The sequence below is a fragment of the Gambusia affinis genome, linkage group LG13 (genome assembly GCF_019740435.1).
Source record: "Gambusia affinis linkage group LG13, SWU_Gaff_1.0, whole genome shotgun sequence".
NCBI classification, from domain to species: Eukaryota; Metazoa; Chordata; class Actinopteri; order Cyprinodontiformes; family Poeciliidae; genus Gambusia; species Gambusia affinis.
The window spans coordinates 8,102,254-8,122,261 of NC_057880.1; the positions used below are offsets into that span (position 1 = coordinate 8,102,254).

Below are 20,008 nucleotides of genomic sequence, written 5' to 3' on the forward strand. Positions count from 1 at the left end.
TGATTTTTTTCAGTAGAAATTTTATGTCTTTTAAGCCTTCAAAACTTTATCAATAACATACCAATCAAATGTGATTTTTTAAAATTCTTATTTAGAAAAGTAAAAAGGCAATCATGGCAAGCATCAATTGAAAGCTTCCAGTATCAGCAATATAACTTTGGATCAACTTGCCTTTATTACAAGCAACTAAAAGCAGAACACATTTTATAACTAATAAAATACTGTACATAAAATAATGGCATCAAGTTTACAGCACCCTTTTATAGACATAATGTAATGGCTCAGGAGGTCATCACAACTTTAAGCATTGTTTTGTAATGTCCATTAAACGGCAGCTGGGAGTGATGAATGAATGTCTCTTGACTGATGCTCAAAATTAATAAGGAAGGATGGTCATGATTTTTTCCTGGGTTCATCACAATAGGGCACATTTTCCAACAGTAGACCCTCTCTAGGTCGAAGCACTGAGGAAGGAAAAGAGGTCTAGTGAGTCAACAGGGGGTCATTTCAACAATTCAGACATAAGTTGTACAGCAAGCATAAGGTGCAAGGAGAATCATACAGAGCTTGTTTTCTGCAACGTGTTCCACTTGCAGCACCGTCTCACGAAGAACAGCTTCCACATCAGAGCCCATTTTAATCATCTGTTATTTGCAAAAACAACAAAAAAACAGATTTATATGCATGACGGACTAAGGAACTCTACATGTTTAAATGAGTCAGTTCAAACAAAATGTATTACAAACAGGAGCCGAAATATAAATGCAAGGTGAAATTTTCAAACAAGGACTTTATTAATTGAAAGAAAAGGCTACTTACACCAACGAATCTGGCCATATGTGAAAGAAATTACAGTAGACCCTAAACCTAATTACTGACTGTGCCATCTTGTAGTAAAATAATGTTTATTTTACTGAAAATAAGCATTTTACATCAATGTGGAGGAATTTAATTCAACCACACAGGGGAGTTTCAAGCATGAGCATCCCGTGTGAGCCAAACGTTGACAAGGCCTCTCTAAAACTTCAGTTTTGTTTTTTGTTGAGCCAGTCAGGGCGGGTTGAAAGTGTTTCGGAATATTGTCCGGTGTAACCCATGTGTTTGAACTTGGTGCCATGTACTGAATTTATGGTTATAACAACTATGGCAAGTCGCCCAGCCCCTGAACCAGCAAAAAGACCTCATACATTTAATTTCTTTTCCTGAAATGTTGAGTCAATTGTGTACAAGATGCAAGGGGATGTAAATCTCCCAGAAGGATTCACTTTTGTCTCATGAGTCCAGAGAATATTTTCCCAAAAGTCTTAAATTATTAAGATGTTAATTTGGAAAACGGACACAAATCTTTGTGTTCTTCTTTATGAGATGTGGTTCTGGCCTTGAAACTCTCTTTCTTATTTGAAGGGAGGTTTGAAGAGTTTTACATGTTGTATTTGTGCGATCTCTTGGATGAGTTATAGATGAGCTAATGGAGTTATTTTGGATAGGCCAGCCACGTCTGGGAAAACTGTTCAATGTTTTCTTCATTTTTGGATCATGACTCTTACAATGGTTCACTGGAGTCCAAAAATCCTTTGTAATTACTTTGTAACCCTTAACTTACCAGACTGATATTTGTCATTGAGTTTGTTACAATTTCTTAAGATCAGGGCAAAATGTATTGCTTTTTCAGACATTTTATCCTCCTTCGCATTTCCAGACAGGTTGTGTTCAAGCGATATCTTGATTGCTCAGGTATGGAATTAATCACGCCTGGTGTGCAAATAAATTAATAACTAACAAAAGGCTGACTCATCACTTAATTTAGACATTAAAATTCATTAAATGCATATTTAGTGAATGCGCATTTAGTGAACCAGTAGACTACTGGTGACTACTAATGCACCAGTAGTCTTTATTCTATATTTTTGTTTTATTAATATAACAAATAAAAGTAAAGTATAACATTATTATAACAGTAATAATTTTATATTACTGCGAAGATAGTTTCAAAACGTAAAACTATCTTCGCAGCACTTTTACTTTTCCGTTTGTCAGTCAAAGTCATTAGATAATATATATTTTTTTTAAAAATCAGTAGACCTTTTCGATGTTTTCCTCTGACGTTTCATTTTTGTTTTTCTTGAACTCCTCGTTGATCTTTAACTTTGCAGCTTTAAAAAGAAAACAAACAACAAATTAAAACATCCGATAATAAAAATCCAATAGCAATATACTTGCTTTTTTCTTCAGCAGTTAGATATGCTATCCTGCTGTGTAACCTCACCTGTCAAAGCTCTTTCATCCTCTCTGAATACATCCATTCTTGTTCTGTGCAGTTTTTTGAATACGCTTAGGACCTGCATTTATACACATTAAACCGTTAACTTAGCACACATTTAGCAGCTGTGAATTCAGTTGTAACTGACGCTTTTAGGTGACTTAATATTTTCTTAAAAAATTACTTTGGTGTGATTTAGTCTAATAGACTTAAATAAAATACTATTTCGCGAAAAGTATTTTCTTAAATATAAATATTGCTCAACACACCTTCAAACGAGTCCCCATGTTGAATTTTTCAATCTACTTCCGGTATGTACAATGTTGACCAATCAGCGAAGGTTTTGGGATGACGTAGTGTTGTAGCCAATTGTGTTCTTCGCTCGCTAAAAGTAGCAATCTGCTCCACACCCTCTTTAGTTGATATGCGCCAACATGGCCGATGAAACGGCGAAAGCGCAGGTTGCCCAGCCGGGTGGAGACACAATATTTGGAAAAATCATCCGCAAAGAAATTCCTGTTGACCTCCTCTATGAAGACGATCAGGTATGCAACTGAAATGTTCACTTATGAAGGATTTTTATTGCAGCTCAAGCCCGCTGCAGTTCACTTTCACTGCAGCCCTTTTTGCTTGAGTCTGAGCTAGCTTTGCAGAAAGCAGGCTAAGACAAAGTGTGGTGGTTAGATTTGCAAGTCGTGAAAGTGTGCAAAAGTGTAATATTTTAGAGACAAAGAGGAGGGCCAGTGATCAATTTAATTCAGCGCCAGAACAGAGAATTGTGCGTCTCTGATTTTTACTTTTTACTTTCTGTATTTGCTGCAAATTGATGAGGTTCCAGTTGGCTGTACTTTCAATACAGAATTTGAGATCTGCACGCAGCCTGCAGACCTATAATACAATAATTTGTTATAAAACATCTAGCACACCATAATGCAGAAATTATGCTGTGTACGATTGTGTGGTAGGGTGTGTATCGTCCTAAAATAACCGTAGATCTGAATAAAAACTAGTCAAGCTATATCTGAAGTCGTTCAGTTAACCAGCGAGTTATGACATCCATACGAACGTTTTGATCCAACATACGTAAGATATTATAATGTTCTGTAGCCATATTTGTAGTCAACATCAAATTTTCTAAAATAAAGTCATCCTGAGCTTTCTACACTTTCTTGATTTTTTTTTTTTGTTTTGTTTTCCTTCTGTTCCTTCTCTCTTTTAATTCTAGTGTGTCGCCTTCAATGACATTTCTCCACAAGCTCCGACTCACATCCTGGTGGTCCCAAAGAAACCAATTGTTCAGCTGTCGCAAGCCGAGGAAGTCGATGCTGCAGTACGTACGATTCTGGACGCCTCCATAGATTAAAATTCAATTTAGAATAATTTATATCTTTGACCACCAGGGGGAGGCATTTACAAATATTACAAATATTTGTGTTACTAGGAGGAACCAAAAGTGGTATAATTTAGAAAAATAAGTCGTTAAATATTTTACTATGATTGTTTACAATGTAAATGAAAATACACATGTAGATTTTAAAAATATGTGAATGTTTTTTAAATCAGTAATTTAATAGTTTTTGGTAATAATTTAGACCAATTTATTTGCCTAATAACAATAATACATGTATATAGGTTAATATATATATATATATATATATATATAAATATATATAAATTCTTATGTATTTGATGTATTACTCTTATTTAAACTGTCTTGGGAATGAGTATTAACTTTGCAACCTATGTGTTGAATCTGTTTTTAATCAAGTCTTTTGCTCTTGCAGTTGTTGGGCCACTTGCTGATCGTTTCAAAAAAGGTCGCTCAAAGTGCAGGCCTGTCAAAGGGCTACCGGATCGTCATCAACGACGGGCCTGATGGAGGCCAGTCTGTCTACCACATCCACGTCCATGTGTTGGGTGGACGCGGTATGGGATGGCCCCCAGGCTAACCTTCCTCCTCCTGCTCCCGTCGTCATGTCGTACCAGCGTCTGTAGTCTGACATTGGTCCTGTTGAATGAAACGGTGAAACAAATGTGAGGTTTCTGTGGTGTTAATAAAACAAATAAGGGTTGCTTGAAACTCCTGTCTGCTGGGGGGTCATGGTTTATAAACGTTTGCATTTCGGGTCATAACTTTGCAAATTTAGATGTGCAGGAAAAAAATTGGAAAGTTGTATTTCTTGAATACTCTGGTCGAAGGAGATGGTTTTCAATGTTGGTCCTCAGCCACTAGTGCTCGTCATGTTCTAGATGTTTCACCTGTTGGCACACACCTAAGTTCAATGAATGTGTGATTAACAGGCTTCTGTAGCTCTTCATGGCACAGCGAGAAGTTTATGAAGTCATTTGAATGTGGCATCCTGCAGTAAAGACATCTTAAAACATGGGGGGAAGTGATCCATGAGGGCCAGGACTCACAACAAGTGACCTAAATGCAAATTGTCACATGTGGAGGAAAACTGACACTGTACTTCACCCTGAATAGACCATACCTATAGGGAAACATGATGTTGGGAGCATCATGCTGTAGGCGCACTTTATTTCAGCACAGATAAGGAAGACGGTCAGAGTTGACAAAATGGATGGAGTGTCTTAATTTTCCTAGGCCAATCCTGGAAGAGGATCCAGATGAGCAAAGCTCTATTGCCACTCTTACCCTGAAAGAGTGGCAATAGAGGTTCTTAAATTGTTGACTCCAGGGCCGACTACAAAGGCATGTCGCAGGTCATTTTTACCTACGTAATGCTTTCAAAACTGTCACTTCCACTTCACAATTATTCACTGTTTAGTGCTGGTACATCTCAGAATCTCCGTAAAATGCGCAGAAGTTAGCGGCTGTGACCAAAGGCGAGAACGCTTAAAAACCTTTTCGGTGCACTCTATAAATTGCATTTGGTGTGGATGCAGAGTCTTCATCATGTTGCCTTGTGTTTTCCAAGTTTTCATACTGAAATCGCCTTTATTGAGCTGAGCAGAGAGGACCCTTCCTGCTGTGGGTTTGTCTCCTGTGTAAAGATGTAAATGTATAACAGAATTCAGGCCACACAAAGGACCGGCAGACCCATTTGCATTTTGATTCGACACATGATTAATTGCCTTAAGCATAGAGCAGTGTTCAGTACAAAAACAACTGAATATGCAGGCCCACAGCAAAGTACTCGGATCCCTTCACTTTTCCACATTTACAAAGGCATTCTACAAACTTTAGAATAGTCTTTTTTTTTTTTATTAATGCAAAAATAATCAACAATAAAGTAAAAATATGTGTACATACACGTGTGTGTACTTAAATTGAATTGACCGAACATGATTTGTAATGCAACGTACTTAGCTTTGTAAAAATCTCCCAGCTGACAGCATATCAAACACAAGTCAAAGAAATTATTATATTATTATAATATGGGAAAATGTATTATTTATATATATTATGTATTTATTTCACTTATTGACTACTTTTTCATCAATACTATGAAATTATTGACTTAAAAAAAAAGCTTCTAAATTTTACTTAAAAGTTACTTGTAAGTTAATTTTGTATTACTTTAAGACAAAATTAAATTGCCTTAAAATAAGACAAGTTAATTTCTAGTTTTTGGATTAGAAACTAGTCCAAAAACGCAGATTTTGTGCTTTTTCGGTGTTGTGACATTGATAATCAGGATACGTTTGTACCCAATAAGAGGCGGTAAAGACACGACAAGTGAATAGCATTTTTTTTTTTTTATTATTAACAGTAAGAATGCAGATAGTTGAACAAATATAAAATGCATAAAACATCCACATAATATTAAAACAAAAATAAATAAAATGATTTTCTTTACAAAATAAGAAAAAAGATAAACAAAAAAACACTGATCAAATGACACGTGTAGCATTTACAAAATATACCTACATGTACCTAGCATTCACAGTCCCCTAAGGTTTTTACTTTCTGGACATCAGGAGAGGGAAAAGGGGCAACAAAATAGGTTCAGACAAGCAAGGCAGTCACTTCTGATATCAGGCAGACTGATATCCTGAGTTAGATGCAATCTGTCACTTTGTTGATGTGATGTGCAAAATAAAATCACTTTTTTTTAGACAACTGCACCTTTTTCTTATTAAGCAATGCCCTTATGTCATTTAAAAATTGACACTTTGAGGCATTTAGAATCTGTGCACAGTACAGCATGGAGGGAGGGAAACAAACATGTACTCTGGTACCTAAAAATCATTATTGTTAAAGGCGTCTAAGTACTAATACACTGCTTTAAATTTTAACCTAGTCTACACAGACTACAAGCTGAAGAGAGGTTCAGAAAAAAATGCTCAGTCTCCAAACTGAACTCCAGAAGCAGCCAAGTAGTTGAGAAGTCTGAAACAGTCCAGGTATGTTGGGGTTTCCCCTCATAGATGATGCAGAACAACAACAACAAAAAAATTCCTCTGTGTTTGAAATGTGGAGTCACATTTCAAGATAATGTCTGCTTTTTTTAAACAAACAAAATAAAGGCATTTTAGTGATTATGTGTTATTTCAACGGCACCTTATTAAAAACTAATTTAACAGCAGCTTTTTCCCATGGAAATAATGTTTGTGGTAAGGGAGACTATTTTTTAATTACCAACAAAACTAAACAAGGCTATCTAAATAGAAAGAAGTTAGTTCACACACTGACTCAGTAAAGTAGAAATTCTTCCACAGGTGACGGGACCAAATAAAGAACTGTCAATTGGAACAAAAATAGATTGGCACCCCCTAAAAAAACATGTAAAAAGCCTAAAAATAATAAATTTATCTCCCACTGTAGTAACACAATCTCAGTCTTTTATCTGTGGTAAACTGTGTCTCCTTGTTGCTGAATTTAGACCAGATTTGTTTGACACCAGCAAAATAGAAAATAATGAACTTGAAAAGGTTTTTACTTTGTTTCATTAAAATATGGCACACGTAAGTTATTTTTGAGCACCGGAAGTTTTTGCATTTTTAAAGAAATTAAAATGGCCCAAAATGATTTTGATCTACCTGATGTGGCAAAAGGTTCTGACTCTGCTTTCCTAGAGGCCTTGATATACGAACCGATCAGTGTAATACTGGTCATTATGCAAAAAAGAGAAAATTATTCACCAATGTTTTCTTGTGGCTGCCAATGAGTAAATGTTCTCATTTATAAATCTAACCATTAAATCTAATAATTGAAATTGTTAGATTTTTTCAGTGTGAGATTGTGCTGCTGCAATCAAAGATGAATTTATTTTAAGGCTTTTACTTTTATTGGCTGATAATAAATGTTGAGTACTCTGCAGGTGAGGACACAGTTTCCTGTTTTCTGGGAGAGAATAGCTCTTCACATCCAGCAACATATATATAAAGTATCCTATAAAAGCATTAAGATTAATTGTAATTTTTTGCTCCCCCAGGAGAGATTGCCTTAAAAATGGCACAATAATTTGAAAATAGAGACGTCAGTAAACAGGCAATGACTGAAGCTGCTACTGCTGCTAAAACCACCAATCGAAAGAAGTCAGATCTGACTTGTAGTTGTGTTTTGAACATGGTGTAGGGAGAAAATGTTTTGGGATAGAAAAATTTATGTAAGGAGGAAAACTCAAAACAAATGGAGGCCTAATAAGTAGAACAGGGTTCTACTTATTAGGCTTATTAAGTGGTAATTATTTTATATCATCTTTTTACATGAATAAAATTCTGCTTGATTTCTGGCATAATCTCAATACTTCTAGGTTTAAACCATGTTTCTCATAATTGAGCTGAAATATCCTTTGTGTGAGTGTAACTAAAACATGTTAAAGTGTTACTTTACAACGCGTTCACTTTGTCTTCTATGAGCTCACAAAAGAAAAATGTGTTGACTAGTGTTTGAGGGGATGAGGTGCGACGCTGCTACGGGGGGCGGGTTACGTTTTAAGGCATGTCCTCAGCGCAGGAAGGGTCCCGATGCATAAAAAAAGCAAGAGGAGTGAAGCAGGCCTCGGTCCATGAGGCTGTCAGGTTGGTCAGGGTGGTTGTTGGCCGTCAGCAGCTGGTGGCTGAGATGTTACCGTCAGGCTATCTGAAACGTCCTTGGGTCAAGTTTCTGCTAGTCGGGTTTTCGGAGCGGTTGAGAATCTCACTTCATTTCTGATCACTGTTGGGTAAAACGAAGACTGTGCGTCTGCCAGCCACCTACGCGCTAATCCATGCTCATGTTTATTCATTTCTCATCGAGAAGAGCTGCCGCTCATTTCTGTGCGATGGCCTCTTCTCCGCTCGGCCGCCTGCGACTAAAGGGCAGCCCGACGACGCCCGCCAGGCCCAAACCCGCGAGGCTTTCTCGGCCCTCTGTGCTGGCAGCTGAAGACTGAACCCTGGTGGAGGCGGCCGAACCGTCAGGCCCAGGAAGGATTTCGGGCAGCGACTCTTTGGCTGGGCTGGCGACGGAGGGGGGCGTGGCTTTGGCGGTTGGGACCTTGGTGGGGCTGGACAGGCTGAGGCTGGCCAAGGCGTCCAAAGTCCCGTCTGGGTCCACCATCACGTTAATCACTGAGACACAGGAAGCAGTTTGTGAAACGACTTACTTCCACGTTGAACAGATGAGTTAAAACTGCTGTGTATAACTTTTATAAAAATACGACTTTTTACATTATTGTTAAAAATGTCCTGAAAGTACAAAATGAGACTGATAATGTGTGAAAAGAAAAGCCTTCATCCAGTACTAACTGCAAAAATACACCACTTAGTCAGAAACAACAATCAGAGCCAGGAGGAGGGTCTTAGCGTTCTCAATCACCCATGTTGCTCACACCCTCCCTCTTGCTCTCTGCTATGCTACAGCTGGTTCACCACAACAAAGCCCAGTCACATAATAATTTTAACAAAAATGTGTAAAAACACTCTCTCTCTCTCTTTCTGTATATAAATATATATATATATAATTTTTTATTTTGTCGAGCAGCATCTGTTCTGCTTTACCTTGGAGCTGTTTCTCAACTCTCTTCAGTTCGAGGAAAATCGAAGAGATTTCCTAAAAAACCAAAACAAGCCAAAAAAAAGAAAAAGAAAAAATTATAGCTTCCATTTATATTTGCTTCATGTTCTTTTTAAACATTCTTGCGTAGATGGATCGCTTTCTGTACCTTGTTAGAGGTTTTAAGAAGTGGGGCTTCACTCTCTGATTTCAGTTTACTCTCAATTTCATCCCAGTTTCTGTCCTTATCCTTGAACAAGATCCTGGCGCAAAGAAATTAAAAAAACTGTATTTACAGTGTACATTTCTTGACAGAAAAACATGATAGCACTATATTAATGAAGTCTAGTGCTAAGATCTTGCTGCTTGAAAGTAAATTCATACTCAATGTAAACCTGAATGTATTTTGGCAGTTTATTGAGTAAACAACAAATGAATATATCTGGTTGTGACATAACCAAAAATGGAGAAGTTCAAAGAACATGAACGTAACAACAAGTACCTGATTTTCCCTGCTGTTCTGTCCACAGAGTGTCTGATCTTGGTTGAGAGCTGAGACACAGAGTGGATCAGGAGGCTGTCCAACACCGCCTAAAAGCCCACAACATCACAATTAGATCATGTTTTTAATTGCGAAAGCCTCAAAAATGCTGTGCATTGTGTTTTAGATTCGTCAGGCAGTTCCTCGCCTCCTCTCGGTTCCAGGTGCGCCTCCTCAAGGCCCGAGCCTCCCGGCCGTCAGGAGCTCGGGGTTGGTGCTCAACGGGCTTCCCGTTGATCTCTGGCGGCTTGTTGGATGAAATAACTGGAGGGATCTTTCTAAATTTGAGGCTCTCGTCAAACACTCGATCCACCAGCTGGGCCAGAACAGAGAGAAATGCAGAGGAGACAAAGGGAGCGAATGTAATCAAAACCTTCAGCTGTTGTATTTTAATGAGCTGCATAAAGATGTTAGAATGTGTGAAACGTGGACTTATCCACTTTATCAAGGACAGTTATGCCCTTCATGGGAATAAAATTAGTAATAACAAATTACATGGTTTGTACACTTCTTCCCACAGTAAAATTCAAGCACTTTGAAATATTTTCAAGGTAAACCTTTCCAGCGCCACTCTGGAGAAAGAAATAATAAAAATGAACTTAAAAAAAAGATAATTTTAATTCACTACTATATATTTTGTTGCTGTTATTAATAATTCCTTGTGATAATATTTAGCTAAACTAAAACATAATAGAATTTTGCAATGTTTGTTTCACACAACCCCTGACCAGTCCGAGAACAAAACACTAATTTAACTAAATAAAATACCCCAATGTCAATCGCTTTGTTTAATGTACAAAACGTAGGCCAATCCTTATTTCAATTACGCAGATCGATAAGTCACTGAGCCAATAGGAATAATAAACATTAATCAACAACAAATATTAATTAACAAATGATGTCAAGATAAATGACAAATACATAGAAAGTTACAAAAACTGTTCTCGGAAAGTTTACTGGAATTTGGCAAAAATAACTAATTTTGGCAATTCTAACTTACCAAAAATAAGTAAAAATTTAGTCTGATTCAACTTCAGACTTTGGGGAAAAATGTATCCGCCTTTTTATTAAGTAGACAAAAATATCTGGCTTCAGCTGTTTCCCAAATGTAGGCTTTTAATCAAATGTTAGGTTGAAATTTTAGAACAAAATTGTGCAGTTTGACTATCAAGTACAGAAATCAGGCACTTTCCAAATGTTGAAAATTGGCTCTAATAAAATTTATTTTAGGGATTTTAAGCAGCCATAGGAGTTAAGGAATGAAAGTTCAGCAAATAGAGGAGCATGAGAAGACCTGAAAGCTATGAAGCAGCAGAGAGGCACTCGTTTTTCCCTCCCTACTAAAAACAAGAATTAATGGCAAAGTTGCAATGAAAGCACAAACATTAAGGCAATAGAAGAAGAAGAAGAAGACCAGGCACCTTTTTCATGCTCTCCTGTATGTCCGGCTGCGCAGGGCGTGCAGGGCCTACCTCTTCCCGGGTGTCGATGGCCGAGCCCGGGGTGGTGGCGGCGGTGCTGACGGTGGTGCTCGGCGCGGTGCCGGACGAGCTGACCGAGTCTATCTCACCGGCCACGTCGTGGATCTCACGTGCCAAGATGGCCAAGTCCTTGGCCAAGTCCTGGCTGATCCTGCGCACACAGGGGAACAACCTGTTAATCAAACAGGGTTCTTTAGGACTCAGGAGGTGCTTTAAAGTGCAGATGAATCAGTAGATCAGTGATGATCGGTACCTGGCTATCTCTTCGCTGTGAGCCGTCCAGTCCCTGATGTACTCCTCCTGCTCCTTCATGCGGTGTTTGATGCCCGCTCCGCCGGGGATCGCCGCCACGCCCGCCGGTCCCGAGCTGGCGGCGGAGCTGAATCTCGAGCCACGGTGCGGGACGAGGTGGTGGTGCCGGACGTGGGGGCGAGCGCCATGCTTTGCCGAGTTCCGGCTGGAGCCGAACTCTTCCTCGGAGGTGGAGCCGTACTCCGGCGGCAGGCGCCTCCACCTGCTGCTGCTGGACACTGCAACAGCAAGAAAATCCGTTACTAGTCATCAGACAAAGTCACAATGGTTGTTGACTCGTTTGTCAGCAAGATACGAATGAATGTTGTTCAGAAGTTTACGAACGCTTTCCTATTATTTACTATTTTAAAAACAAGAATTTGGTGCAGGAGTTTGGATTTCCTGTGGATCCAGTCCACACCGAATCAAAATTACACATTAAAGATCAAATGTAAACACAAACCCCTATTATTCTGTTAATAGCTCAACTTATGGCTCCTCAGTTTGCTCAGCATCCTTTGTTCAATTAATGGCAGACCAGAGTCTGGGTGGACTGTTTCTGATTATCTTAAGTGATTTTCTTTCATCTAAGGGTGGCAGTTTGGGTCAGATGGTTCAAACTTTGTCACATCTAGGTGCTTCTAAAAAGTAATGACCCCAAACACACATCAAAACAGTTTTTTGCACTAACAAAGAAGGCCGACATTAATGTTTTGGAAAGGCCTGACCCCAGTTTACATCAAGGTCCCCTCTATTATTTCTAAAAGCAGACTGGTGACATGATCTACGGATATTTGTGTTTGGATAATTTATTTATCAGATTTCCAAATTCAGTTCATTTCTACTTGTTGGTCACTGTGGATGTTAGTGTTTTCTGTAGAGTTTATTCCTCTGGTTCTTACTCATTTCTTGGGTTCTTTCTTCAGAGAGATTTGGTTTGTTCTCTTCACGTCATCTTTTTCTGCTCTCGATTTGTAGATCCTCTTGTGTCTATATTCAGCTCTTCTTTGTATTTTCTGTTTATTAGTCTCCCTGCTCTCATTTTGCCACAGCTGTTCCACACCCCTGTGATTACCTCCCCTGGTTCCCGTTATTTTCCAACCCATGCCTCTGTAGATAAGCTCCTTGTTTTTTTCCATTGTTCCTCTCTGGATTTTCTGTTTCACTCCCCCAGTTTCCATCATTCGTCTTCACATGTTTTACCTCCAAGTTCTTGTTGGTTTTTTCCCCCCTTTGGTTATTGAAGTCTCTGCTAATTTTCACCACTGTCAGTTTCTGTATTTGTGTCGTCATTCCAACCTCACAACATGACAAATAGTTACCGGTAAATGTTGAAGCCACAATAAAGGCTTGTGGCACAGTTCCACAACAAAAAGTATGGAAACTGTGCAACTTAATAAGGGGTGTTCAACCAAATATTAGTGGAGAAAGTGTAGAATACAGCCTGTACGTATCATTTTAACCATGTGTGGATTATTATTAAATATGTGCACTAAGTCATTGTTCTTAAAAGTATTAAAAATTGTTTTGTGTAATCATTTCACCTTGGAAAAACAATAGTTAAAATAAACCATTAAAAACAAAAAAGTTCTTGTGAAATTCAACACTATCAGGAGTGTATGTAAACTTCTGACCGGGAATTTACGTCACACGGTTGACCTGCACTCTTGAGGAAATTAATTGACCCAAAACAACATGAAGTGTTTTGAGTGTCTGACAGTGTGTTTAGCAATGATAAAAATCACACACACACACACAAAAAAAAAAGCAGCAAAAAATATTTTGAAGCATTTCAAGGCGTCCAACAAAACGAAGAAGCAATAAAGCTGCATGTTAAGTTGTTTTGAAATTTTCAAACAGCAGCTCTGTTAGTCCAGCTCTGACACAATGAGATTATAACCTTGCTCAGTCCGTCTCTTCAGGATAACATGGGGCAAAGTGTTACAGTGTGAGCAAAGCAGCTGACTTATCAACACAGCATTACTAAATGAATTTAAGGAGGACACAAAGTTAACTATCAAAGGCTTGGTAGAGCTGGGTCATCATAAAAGAGATTTTCAAAAGGTACGAAAGACTATTCTTTAAATGTTTTAAAAAAAAAAGTATTACTTTTATTCCAAACAATAATCAAACATATGTATTAAATAAAAACTGCTTGAAATCCTTGAAGGATCCTTCGCATCTGAGCATTGTTTTGACCCAGGTCTGGAGGTGTTAAAATACACACATGCACTACACACAGCAGTCATGGTTCTGGTGCCGTACCCATCAGCTCTTCCTCTGCATCACCATCTGGAGGTTCAGGCTGAGAGCTTTCTGGACCAATGCACAAGATCATGACAACACAGGTGTTTACTGAGAAATATTTACACAGGAAATGCACCGCAGTGTCAGCTGGTGACCAGAACCTGTTGGATTGTAGTCCTCAACGGTCACCGCCTGGTCAGAAACTCAAAAATGTGAATTATTTTATAGTAAAATGTGGTGGTGAACACACCATTTGAGTATTTTGTCCTTATTTGATTTATATATATGGCCTTATTTCAATGCAGTTAAAAATTGATCTACTACTAAATTACTTGAAGACTATTTTAATAATCAATTCATCACATTTAATCCGATTTGTTGTTTCTGCCCTAAACATTAATAAACATGTGCTTTTTGATACATGCTATATGACGTTCCCTCAGATTTCTATGGAAACAACCACTCACAGGAGGAAGGAATACACTAGAATACGTTCACAATACTATCCTTGTATTTTCTATTTTTATAATTCTTCAACAGAAATCTGAATCAGTTTCAAATCAATATCTGCCAGTCAACGTTTTACAAACCAGAGACCAGAAATTATCCACGAGCATCTTATGATGTTGTGACTCAAAATCAACCATGATGCAGCATATTTTTAATCAATAAACTGATTTAATTTTCTCTTCTTTTACTGAAAATCCTCAGATGTCAGACAGTGAGTTATATTTGTCGTTTTGGGGGGGTTTTTTTGCTCACCTGTGGGCGAGCAGTATCCAGATGTAGTGGTTTTGGCCTTGGGCTCGTTGAGTTTTGACACACTGTTGGCTCTCATCCTTGGCGACAGCCGATTCTCTGTGGGTGTTGTGGAGCGCAAGCCGAGACGCAGCGCAGTCTCTGCAGACAGGCGTGGTGAAGCTGTGGAGGGCCGGCTCACCGTGCACTCTGAGTCGCTGCGTGCCGAGACGGAGCCCACGCGATTCCTCCGTGGCTGAGCCAGCATGTCCAGCCGAGACAGTCCCTTCCGGCCGGACGGCGGCTTAGAGGTGGAGCTCGTCGTGGAGACCTCAGACGCCACGGAAACCCGGTCTGCATCGGCTAGATCTGTGTCAGACGTGTCCCCCAGTCGGGCCCGGCGGAGAAGGGAGGCTCTAGTGGGCCGTGGTTGAGGCAGAGAGGCCTGCTTGTTCAGTGAGGAGGCCGTTGCTGCCTGCAGATTTCGGCTGGTTTTGGAGGCACCGCTCATGGACGTCTTGGAAGATCTGCCGTCGAGTTTGGGATGGAGGACGTCTTCTGAGCCTCGTCTATGAACCGAGTTCCCTAAAGGCCCAGAGTAGGTTTCCTGGTCTGAAGACAGAATGTCAGAGATGGGAAAGGAAGAGGTCTGGTCGTCGTCGGTGAGATCCAGGGATGGCTGGCGTGCTCTGGAGGAAGCGGTGGGTTGAGCGGAGCGAGTCCGCCCCGCCGCTTCGGCTGTTCTACCTTTTGCCTTCCTCTCCAGGCGTTCGCGAGCGCTGCCGTTTCCGGAGGTCGTCTTGGACTCTGTGCTCATATTGCTCTTTTCCCGGTGCATGCTGCTGAGAGACTTCCGCTTTTGCACGCCGCCTGGAGCGGCCTTTCCCCCTGCCTCTGCTGCAGCATGGCTAGCCGTGCTGGCTGTGTCCACATCTGATTCTGGGGATATGGAGTCAGTCCGATTTGGGAGGCCAGTGCTTGTACTAGGAGGAGTTTTAATACTTTTCAGGTCTAGTTTGTTCTCGTCTCTCAGCTTAGCTTCTAGGAATGCCATGACGGCCTCCGTGTCTTTAAGCAGAGTAGCGGTGTCCATGCTGCCCACGGAGTCGCTGCGCTCCCGCTCAGTGTTGCCTCTGTTGATACGAGGGATAAGCTCTGGAGGGACGGTTGAACTGGGCTTCTCGATGGTAAAGCTACCCTGGCGAACAAGGGCCTTCCCGGATTTCTCCCCTCCTTCTCCTGTTTCTCCTCCATTGCTCTCCTCTGACCTCTTCCTTCTTTCAGTGCCCCGAACCGGACCCTTAGACGGAGAGGAGGTGGCCGAGCTTTGTTTCCTCTTGTTGGTCATTTCGCCGTCTTCCATGGGGGTTGGGGACTCTCCGTCTCCCTTGTTCTCTTTTTCCTGGGGCTCAGTGTCCTGTTTCTCCCCTATCTCAGACCTCAGTGCTTTGGGAGTGGGTTTAGCCCGGGGGTCGTCCACTGGGAGCTGGGGGAGGGTCCTGCGTTTACGGTCGGTCAGGCTGGAAGTGGGTTCACCTTTGCCAAGGGGAGGAGCAGCAGACTCAAAGGCATCAGATCCTGAGCGAAAAGGACAAAAACCAAATTAATCAAAGGATTAAATACTGATTAAATCTAAGCAGTTTGTTGATTTGGGTGAGTTTACCTCTCTCTTTGTGCAGGAATGTTGCTGCTTCTGCTCCAGAACCTTCTGGGTCGGTCCTTGCTTGATTAGCAGCTAAACTGGCCCACTGAGAGACCCAGCTTGAGTCACCAACAGGAGCCTAAGGCAACACAACGAACAGAGAAAAACAAAAAGAAACCGAACTGAAATAAAGGGTTCTTCATTCAAACGATGGAGGTCTAAAACAAGCCATGTACTTAAAAAATCCAGTTATGTAATTTTGTTTTTTCTATTAGAATGGTGGATAGAAGCTTACAAACACCCATTATGGATATAATTATGGGCTTTTAATGATACATTACATATCCTAATTAAACAGTTCTTTTCCTAGGATGGACTAATAATTAATATACTACTTTAACACATTCTCCAAACAAAACTTAAGTGCAAAGGTTTTAGTCCTATATCATAAACAGCAAAGCTCATTTAAATTAGCTGATTTGTTCCTAAAGACTAAGCTTTTAAGCAAAGTTGATAAGTTTGGTTTCTTCATGTGGGCATTTGAACATTATTTTTGTTTATCTGATATTAACAGTTTGGGGCAGATGGCTCAAATTTAAACACAGTTAACAGGACAATGATCCCAAACACAAGTTAAAATTTGTTAAAACAGGCTTACGTTATTCAAATTTATTGAACATGATTGTAAGATTGAAAGTCAGTTTTTAAAGGAAATCAACCAATTAAAATGAATTATGCCTAAGCGGTCAAAACCAGAATTACGATGCTGCAAAAACTGTATTGGTTTCTTTGCGACTGGCTAACCAAAAAGTTAGAAGTGTATGCTTATTTGTCCCTTAAATTATCATTTGGGACCTGCGAGGATTAGATCAAATGTGCAAGACAGAAACAAAGAAAATCTGCAGTACATTCAAACTTGTGCAAAACTGCCTGCTACGACATTGATGTCCATGGTGGATGGATATAAACCTATAACTGGAACTTTATTTGTTATACAGTAAAAAAACAAACCCAAATAAAATGTCAAATCAAGTTTCCAGTAATACTGATTGAGACGTGTGTCACTTGAGAAGAAAGAAATCTAAATGCCATAAAAAACTGATTAGACAGACATTTAGGATGTCAGTGCAGATAGCCGGTGCCCCCTCCGTCTTATGAAACAGCCTGTAGGGCTGAACGTCTTTCCTCATCCCAACATGATCTAGGTCACTCACTGAGGATGAACCCTCCTCCCATCTGACAGTCCAGTGGAGTAAACTAGTCATCTCACAGGAGTAACGGACTTGCACAATAAAAACTCCAGCACTACACTTTTTTTTTTGCTCTGTTGCAACGTAACTAGGGGGCCAGAGAAATACCAAAATTAATTTCTTTTAGGAGGTCCAAAGCAGATTTGTACCTCTTTCCCAGTGTTTCCGGAGTCCTTTCCTTTTCCTCTTAGGTCTGATGAAACCAAGCTGCTTGTATTCTCCTGCACCCCGAACACCTACAAATATTAAAAAAGACCACATGAATCAACACAATCTGGCAATCTGGCAGAATATCATAATTTATGCAAACCTTTTATATAACTTCGTATGATTTATGTGTAATTTACACATAGTACAGTCATTTGGAGAATGTCAATACTCTGACTACTTCCTCTTTCTGATACAGTGAATCCAACAAACATCATGAGTTGTTTGTTCAAAATGCTAAATATTTCACTAAATATTTAAATGAAACAAACAGAAACAGCATCAGCAGTTTATAAATGAGAGAGGGAGAGTGGACAGCTGTGAGCGCTGTGCCAATTAGTGTGTCAGCTAATTACAGGAATTAGCATAACAACACTTCCTGTTTAGAAGGTAACGCATGCAGACTTGAACCGACTCAGAATGTCGTGTAGTAATTTTTTGACTGCTTGTCCAAAGATAATTCTTGCATTAAACACTTAAAATGAAATGTGATTTTATTTACTTTGGGTTAAATGGTTCAGAAAATAGTCTGTTAAGAGACGCAAAGAGAAATTTAGTGACTAAATCACCACTAAGTCCCAGCAGGTTGGAGTAGAAACAAAACGCTTTGGTATATAGATGTTCTTAATTGAAGAAGGCTTTAATTGGGGATTTATTTATAGGTGATTAAAGCTAGCTATGCTAACCGCTAACTGCTTAAAATACCTTCAAATTCAAATGGTAAAAACATTCATCTTGTGTTACTAATAGGGATGCACAATGTCTTGACACTTACATTGGTATCAACTAGTATTAGTCTCTTTTTTTTTTACATATTTTATTTTCATTTTTTGCCATTTGTTGGTCATGCAGTACCTGTTTGATCATGTGACAGTGATAGTGGTGCAGCACAGCATTATGGGGAGTTAACTGAAGCAGAGAAGCAGTGGTTGTGTCAGGAGGGTGTGACATCGGTTATTAGCCATGACAGCAATATTTGTATCAGATATCAATATCGGCTCAGATTTTCATATCAGTGCATCCCTAGTTATTAACTAGTAAAGCTTTGATGTCTTCTCTGTTTTTGGTATAAATAAATGAACACTTAAAGAAGGAAGGCTAGAAATAAATATTCTGAAAGCTGGTTTCATGCTTACTTGTGTTATATTTGGAATTCCTTAAAGTCTTTCTTTGCAGGTCAAAGTGTCATGAAAACTAGAGACCGGATATCGACTTCTGGGGTTTTTACTGTTTTTCTTGCAACACTGTTCATGTTCTTTGTTGCATTTAAGGATGGGCCAACAGTAGGAAATGAACTGTTGCTTAATAAAACAGGACAGTGCCTCATTGAGCAAATCCCTCCTGCTTATTCCAGACGCATTAGGTGAGTTGATGTGCCAGAGAGGATGAGAGGTGGTCAAGCAAGGCCACAGAGAGATGATGGTGCTGTTTTAGTGGCAACTCCAGTTTGTCTCAAGGGACTCACTATGCAAAAGACTGCAGACCAAGCAAGAAAAAAAGTGACTATTAAAGCTGTAGTAACCTGTTTGGACTTGCTTTAGTTCTGCTTTCTATAGTTGCTGCAGAGTGACATTTAAAGATGCCCTTTTCATTTTAGTAGCTCCTTTATTGTCACAGTTTTGCAGAGACCCCAAACTAAAAACACCTCTTAACAAAAGGTTATGTTTTTTTTTAGAGGTTGACAAACAAAAAGCCTCTGGAGTGGTAAAAGCTGCTCAGCCCTTTAATTATAGGACGCAATTTTTAACATCAGCGAACGGATCTTTAAACAGTTAATGCCATCTTTGAAGCATTTTAATCTGTTCCTGGTCATTTCAACTCAAATTCTTAAAACTGTAAAACCTCTGATGCAAAAGACTATAGTTTAACTGGATCCCCAAAAGATGCTGTATAATCACATTGATTATGGGTGATTTATACAAATACTGTGAAAAAGTTAACTGCTGCTAACATGTCAGGCTGTTCCCACCTTGTCTATCATGCGCCTGGCCTCTTCTTCTTCTGGATTTTTATTCTCCAGTTCGATAGTGTAAGTCCCCTTGTCACTGTGGTCATCGTCCACCTCTCCCCCAGCAGTTCCAGCTCCCTTGCCGAGGACAGAAGTGTCCTCGCTGGGAGTCGTGGGGCTCCCAGTCGCCAGCCCCGTACTAGCTGAGCTCCGACCAATACTTTGGTCCTCTGATCTCTGCTTGAGCAGCACACGGGCAGCGGTTGGAGCGCCCACAGTTACTGTGGCTGGTATTGGAGCTGGAGCTTTACCTGACGGGAAGAAAAGAAAAACTTGGTTAAGCAGAACTATCTTTAAGGTAAGTTTATTTTTTGTGGCAGAACAACCCAAAGTAGTGTAAATCATGAAAAGAAGTAAAGCGATTCACTCTTTTTAAACATTTTTATGATTGAAAATCTGA

The 20,008-nt window shown here is 39.7% G+C and overlaps 3 protein-coding genes across 9 annotated transcripts in view; 1 reads left to right on the plus strand and 2 right to left on the minus strand.

The window, feature by feature from the left end:
* Positions 1 to 152: 152 nt before the first annotated feature.
* On the minus strand, positions 153 to 2,634 carry lyrm7 (LYR motif containing 7). The gene is made up of 5 exons (XM_044135602.1): positions 2,530 to 2,634; positions 2,267 to 2,339; positions 2,083 to 2,153; positions 563 to 644; positions 153 to 464 (listed from the first exon to the last, which is right to left on the minus strand). Exons 1-5 carry the CDS (start codon positions 2,545 to 2,547, stop codon positions 394 to 396), a joined length of 315 nt encoding a protein of 104 aa, XP_043991537.1. The 5' UTR covers positions 2,548 to 2,634; the 3' UTR covers positions 153 to 393.
* A 13-nt stretch (positions 2,635 to 2,647) lies between these two features.
* Positions 2,648 to 4,340, plus strand: hint1 (histidine triad nucleotide binding protein 1). Its single transcript, XM_044135601.1, has 3 exons — positions 2,648 to 2,805; positions 3,486 to 3,590; positions 4,045 to 4,340. The coding sequence occupies exons 1-3, from the start codon at positions 2,695 to 2,697 to the stop codon at positions 4,207 to 4,209; spliced, it is 381 nt and encodes a 126-aa protein (XP_043991536.1). The 5' UTR covers positions 2,648 to 2,694; the 3' UTR covers positions 4,210 to 4,340.
* Positions 4,341 to 8,433: 4,093 nt separating this feature from the next.
* The window catches only part of cep170aa (centrosomal protein 170Aa), a 38,888-nt gene continuing 27,313 nt past the window's right edge, over positions 8,434 to 20,008 (minus strand). For 4 of the 7 annotated variants that reach the window (XM_044135588.1, XM_044135586.1, XM_044135587.1 and 1 more), the window contains 12 exons: positions 19,570 to 19,859; positions 17,543 to 17,629; positions 16,165 to 16,282; positions 14,526 to 16,079; positions 13,782 to 13,832; positions 11,479 to 11,755; positions 11,166 to 11,397; positions 9,893 to 10,060; positions 9,706 to 9,794; positions 9,373 to 9,466; positions 9,209 to 9,260; positions 8,434 to 8,779 (listed from right to left, as the gene is read on the minus strand). In XM_044135588.1, coding sequence (XP_043991523.1) covers positions 8,478 to 8,779; positions 9,209 to 9,260; positions 9,373 to 9,466; positions 9,706 to 9,794; positions 9,893 to 10,060; positions 11,166 to 11,397; positions 11,479 to 11,755; positions 13,782 to 13,832; positions 14,526 to 16,079; positions 16,165 to 16,282; positions 17,543 to 17,629; positions 19,570 to 19,859 — 3,314 coding nt within the window. In that variant the 3' untranslated portion in view covers positions 8,434 to 8,477. The remainder of the gene's footprint in view (positions 8,780 to 9,208; positions 9,261 to 9,372; positions 9,467 to 9,705; positions 9,795 to 9,892; positions 10,061 to 11,165; positions 11,398 to 11,478; positions 11,756 to 13,781; positions 13,833 to 14,525; positions 16,080 to 16,164; positions 16,283 to 17,542; positions 17,630 to 19,569; positions 19,860 to 20,008) is intronic. The other 3 variants (XM_044135589.1, XM_044135591.1, XM_044135590.1) reach the window with 3 other exon arrangements.

What these genes read in the sequence shown, in the direction of transcription:
- lyrm7 (XM_044135602.1), bottom strand. An exon ending in GGATGAAAGAGCTTTGACAG is followed by an intron (nt 2,154 to 2,266) that starts GTGAGGTTACAC and finishes TTCTTTTTAAAG; the next exon opens with CTGCAAAGTTAAAGATCAAC. An exon ending in CGTTGCAGAAAACAAGCTCT is followed by an intron (nt 465 to 562) that starts GTATGATTCTCC and finishes TTCCTTCCTCAG; the next exon opens with TGCTTCGACCTAGAGAGGGT.
- hint1 (XM_044135601.1), top strand. Translation starts at nt 2,695, where the DNA reads ATGGCCGATGAAACGGCGAAAGCGCAGGTTGCCCAGCCGGGTGGAGAC. An exon ending in TCCTCTATGAAGACGATCAG is followed by an intron (nt 2,806 to 3,485) that starts GTATGCAACTGA and finishes TTTTAATTCTAG; the next exon opens with TGTGTCGCCTTCAATGACAT. An exon ending in CCGAGGAAGTCGATGCTGCA is followed by an intron (nt 3,591 to 4,044) that starts GTACGTACGATT and finishes TTGCTCTTGCAG; the next exon opens with TTGTTGGGCCACTTGCTGAT.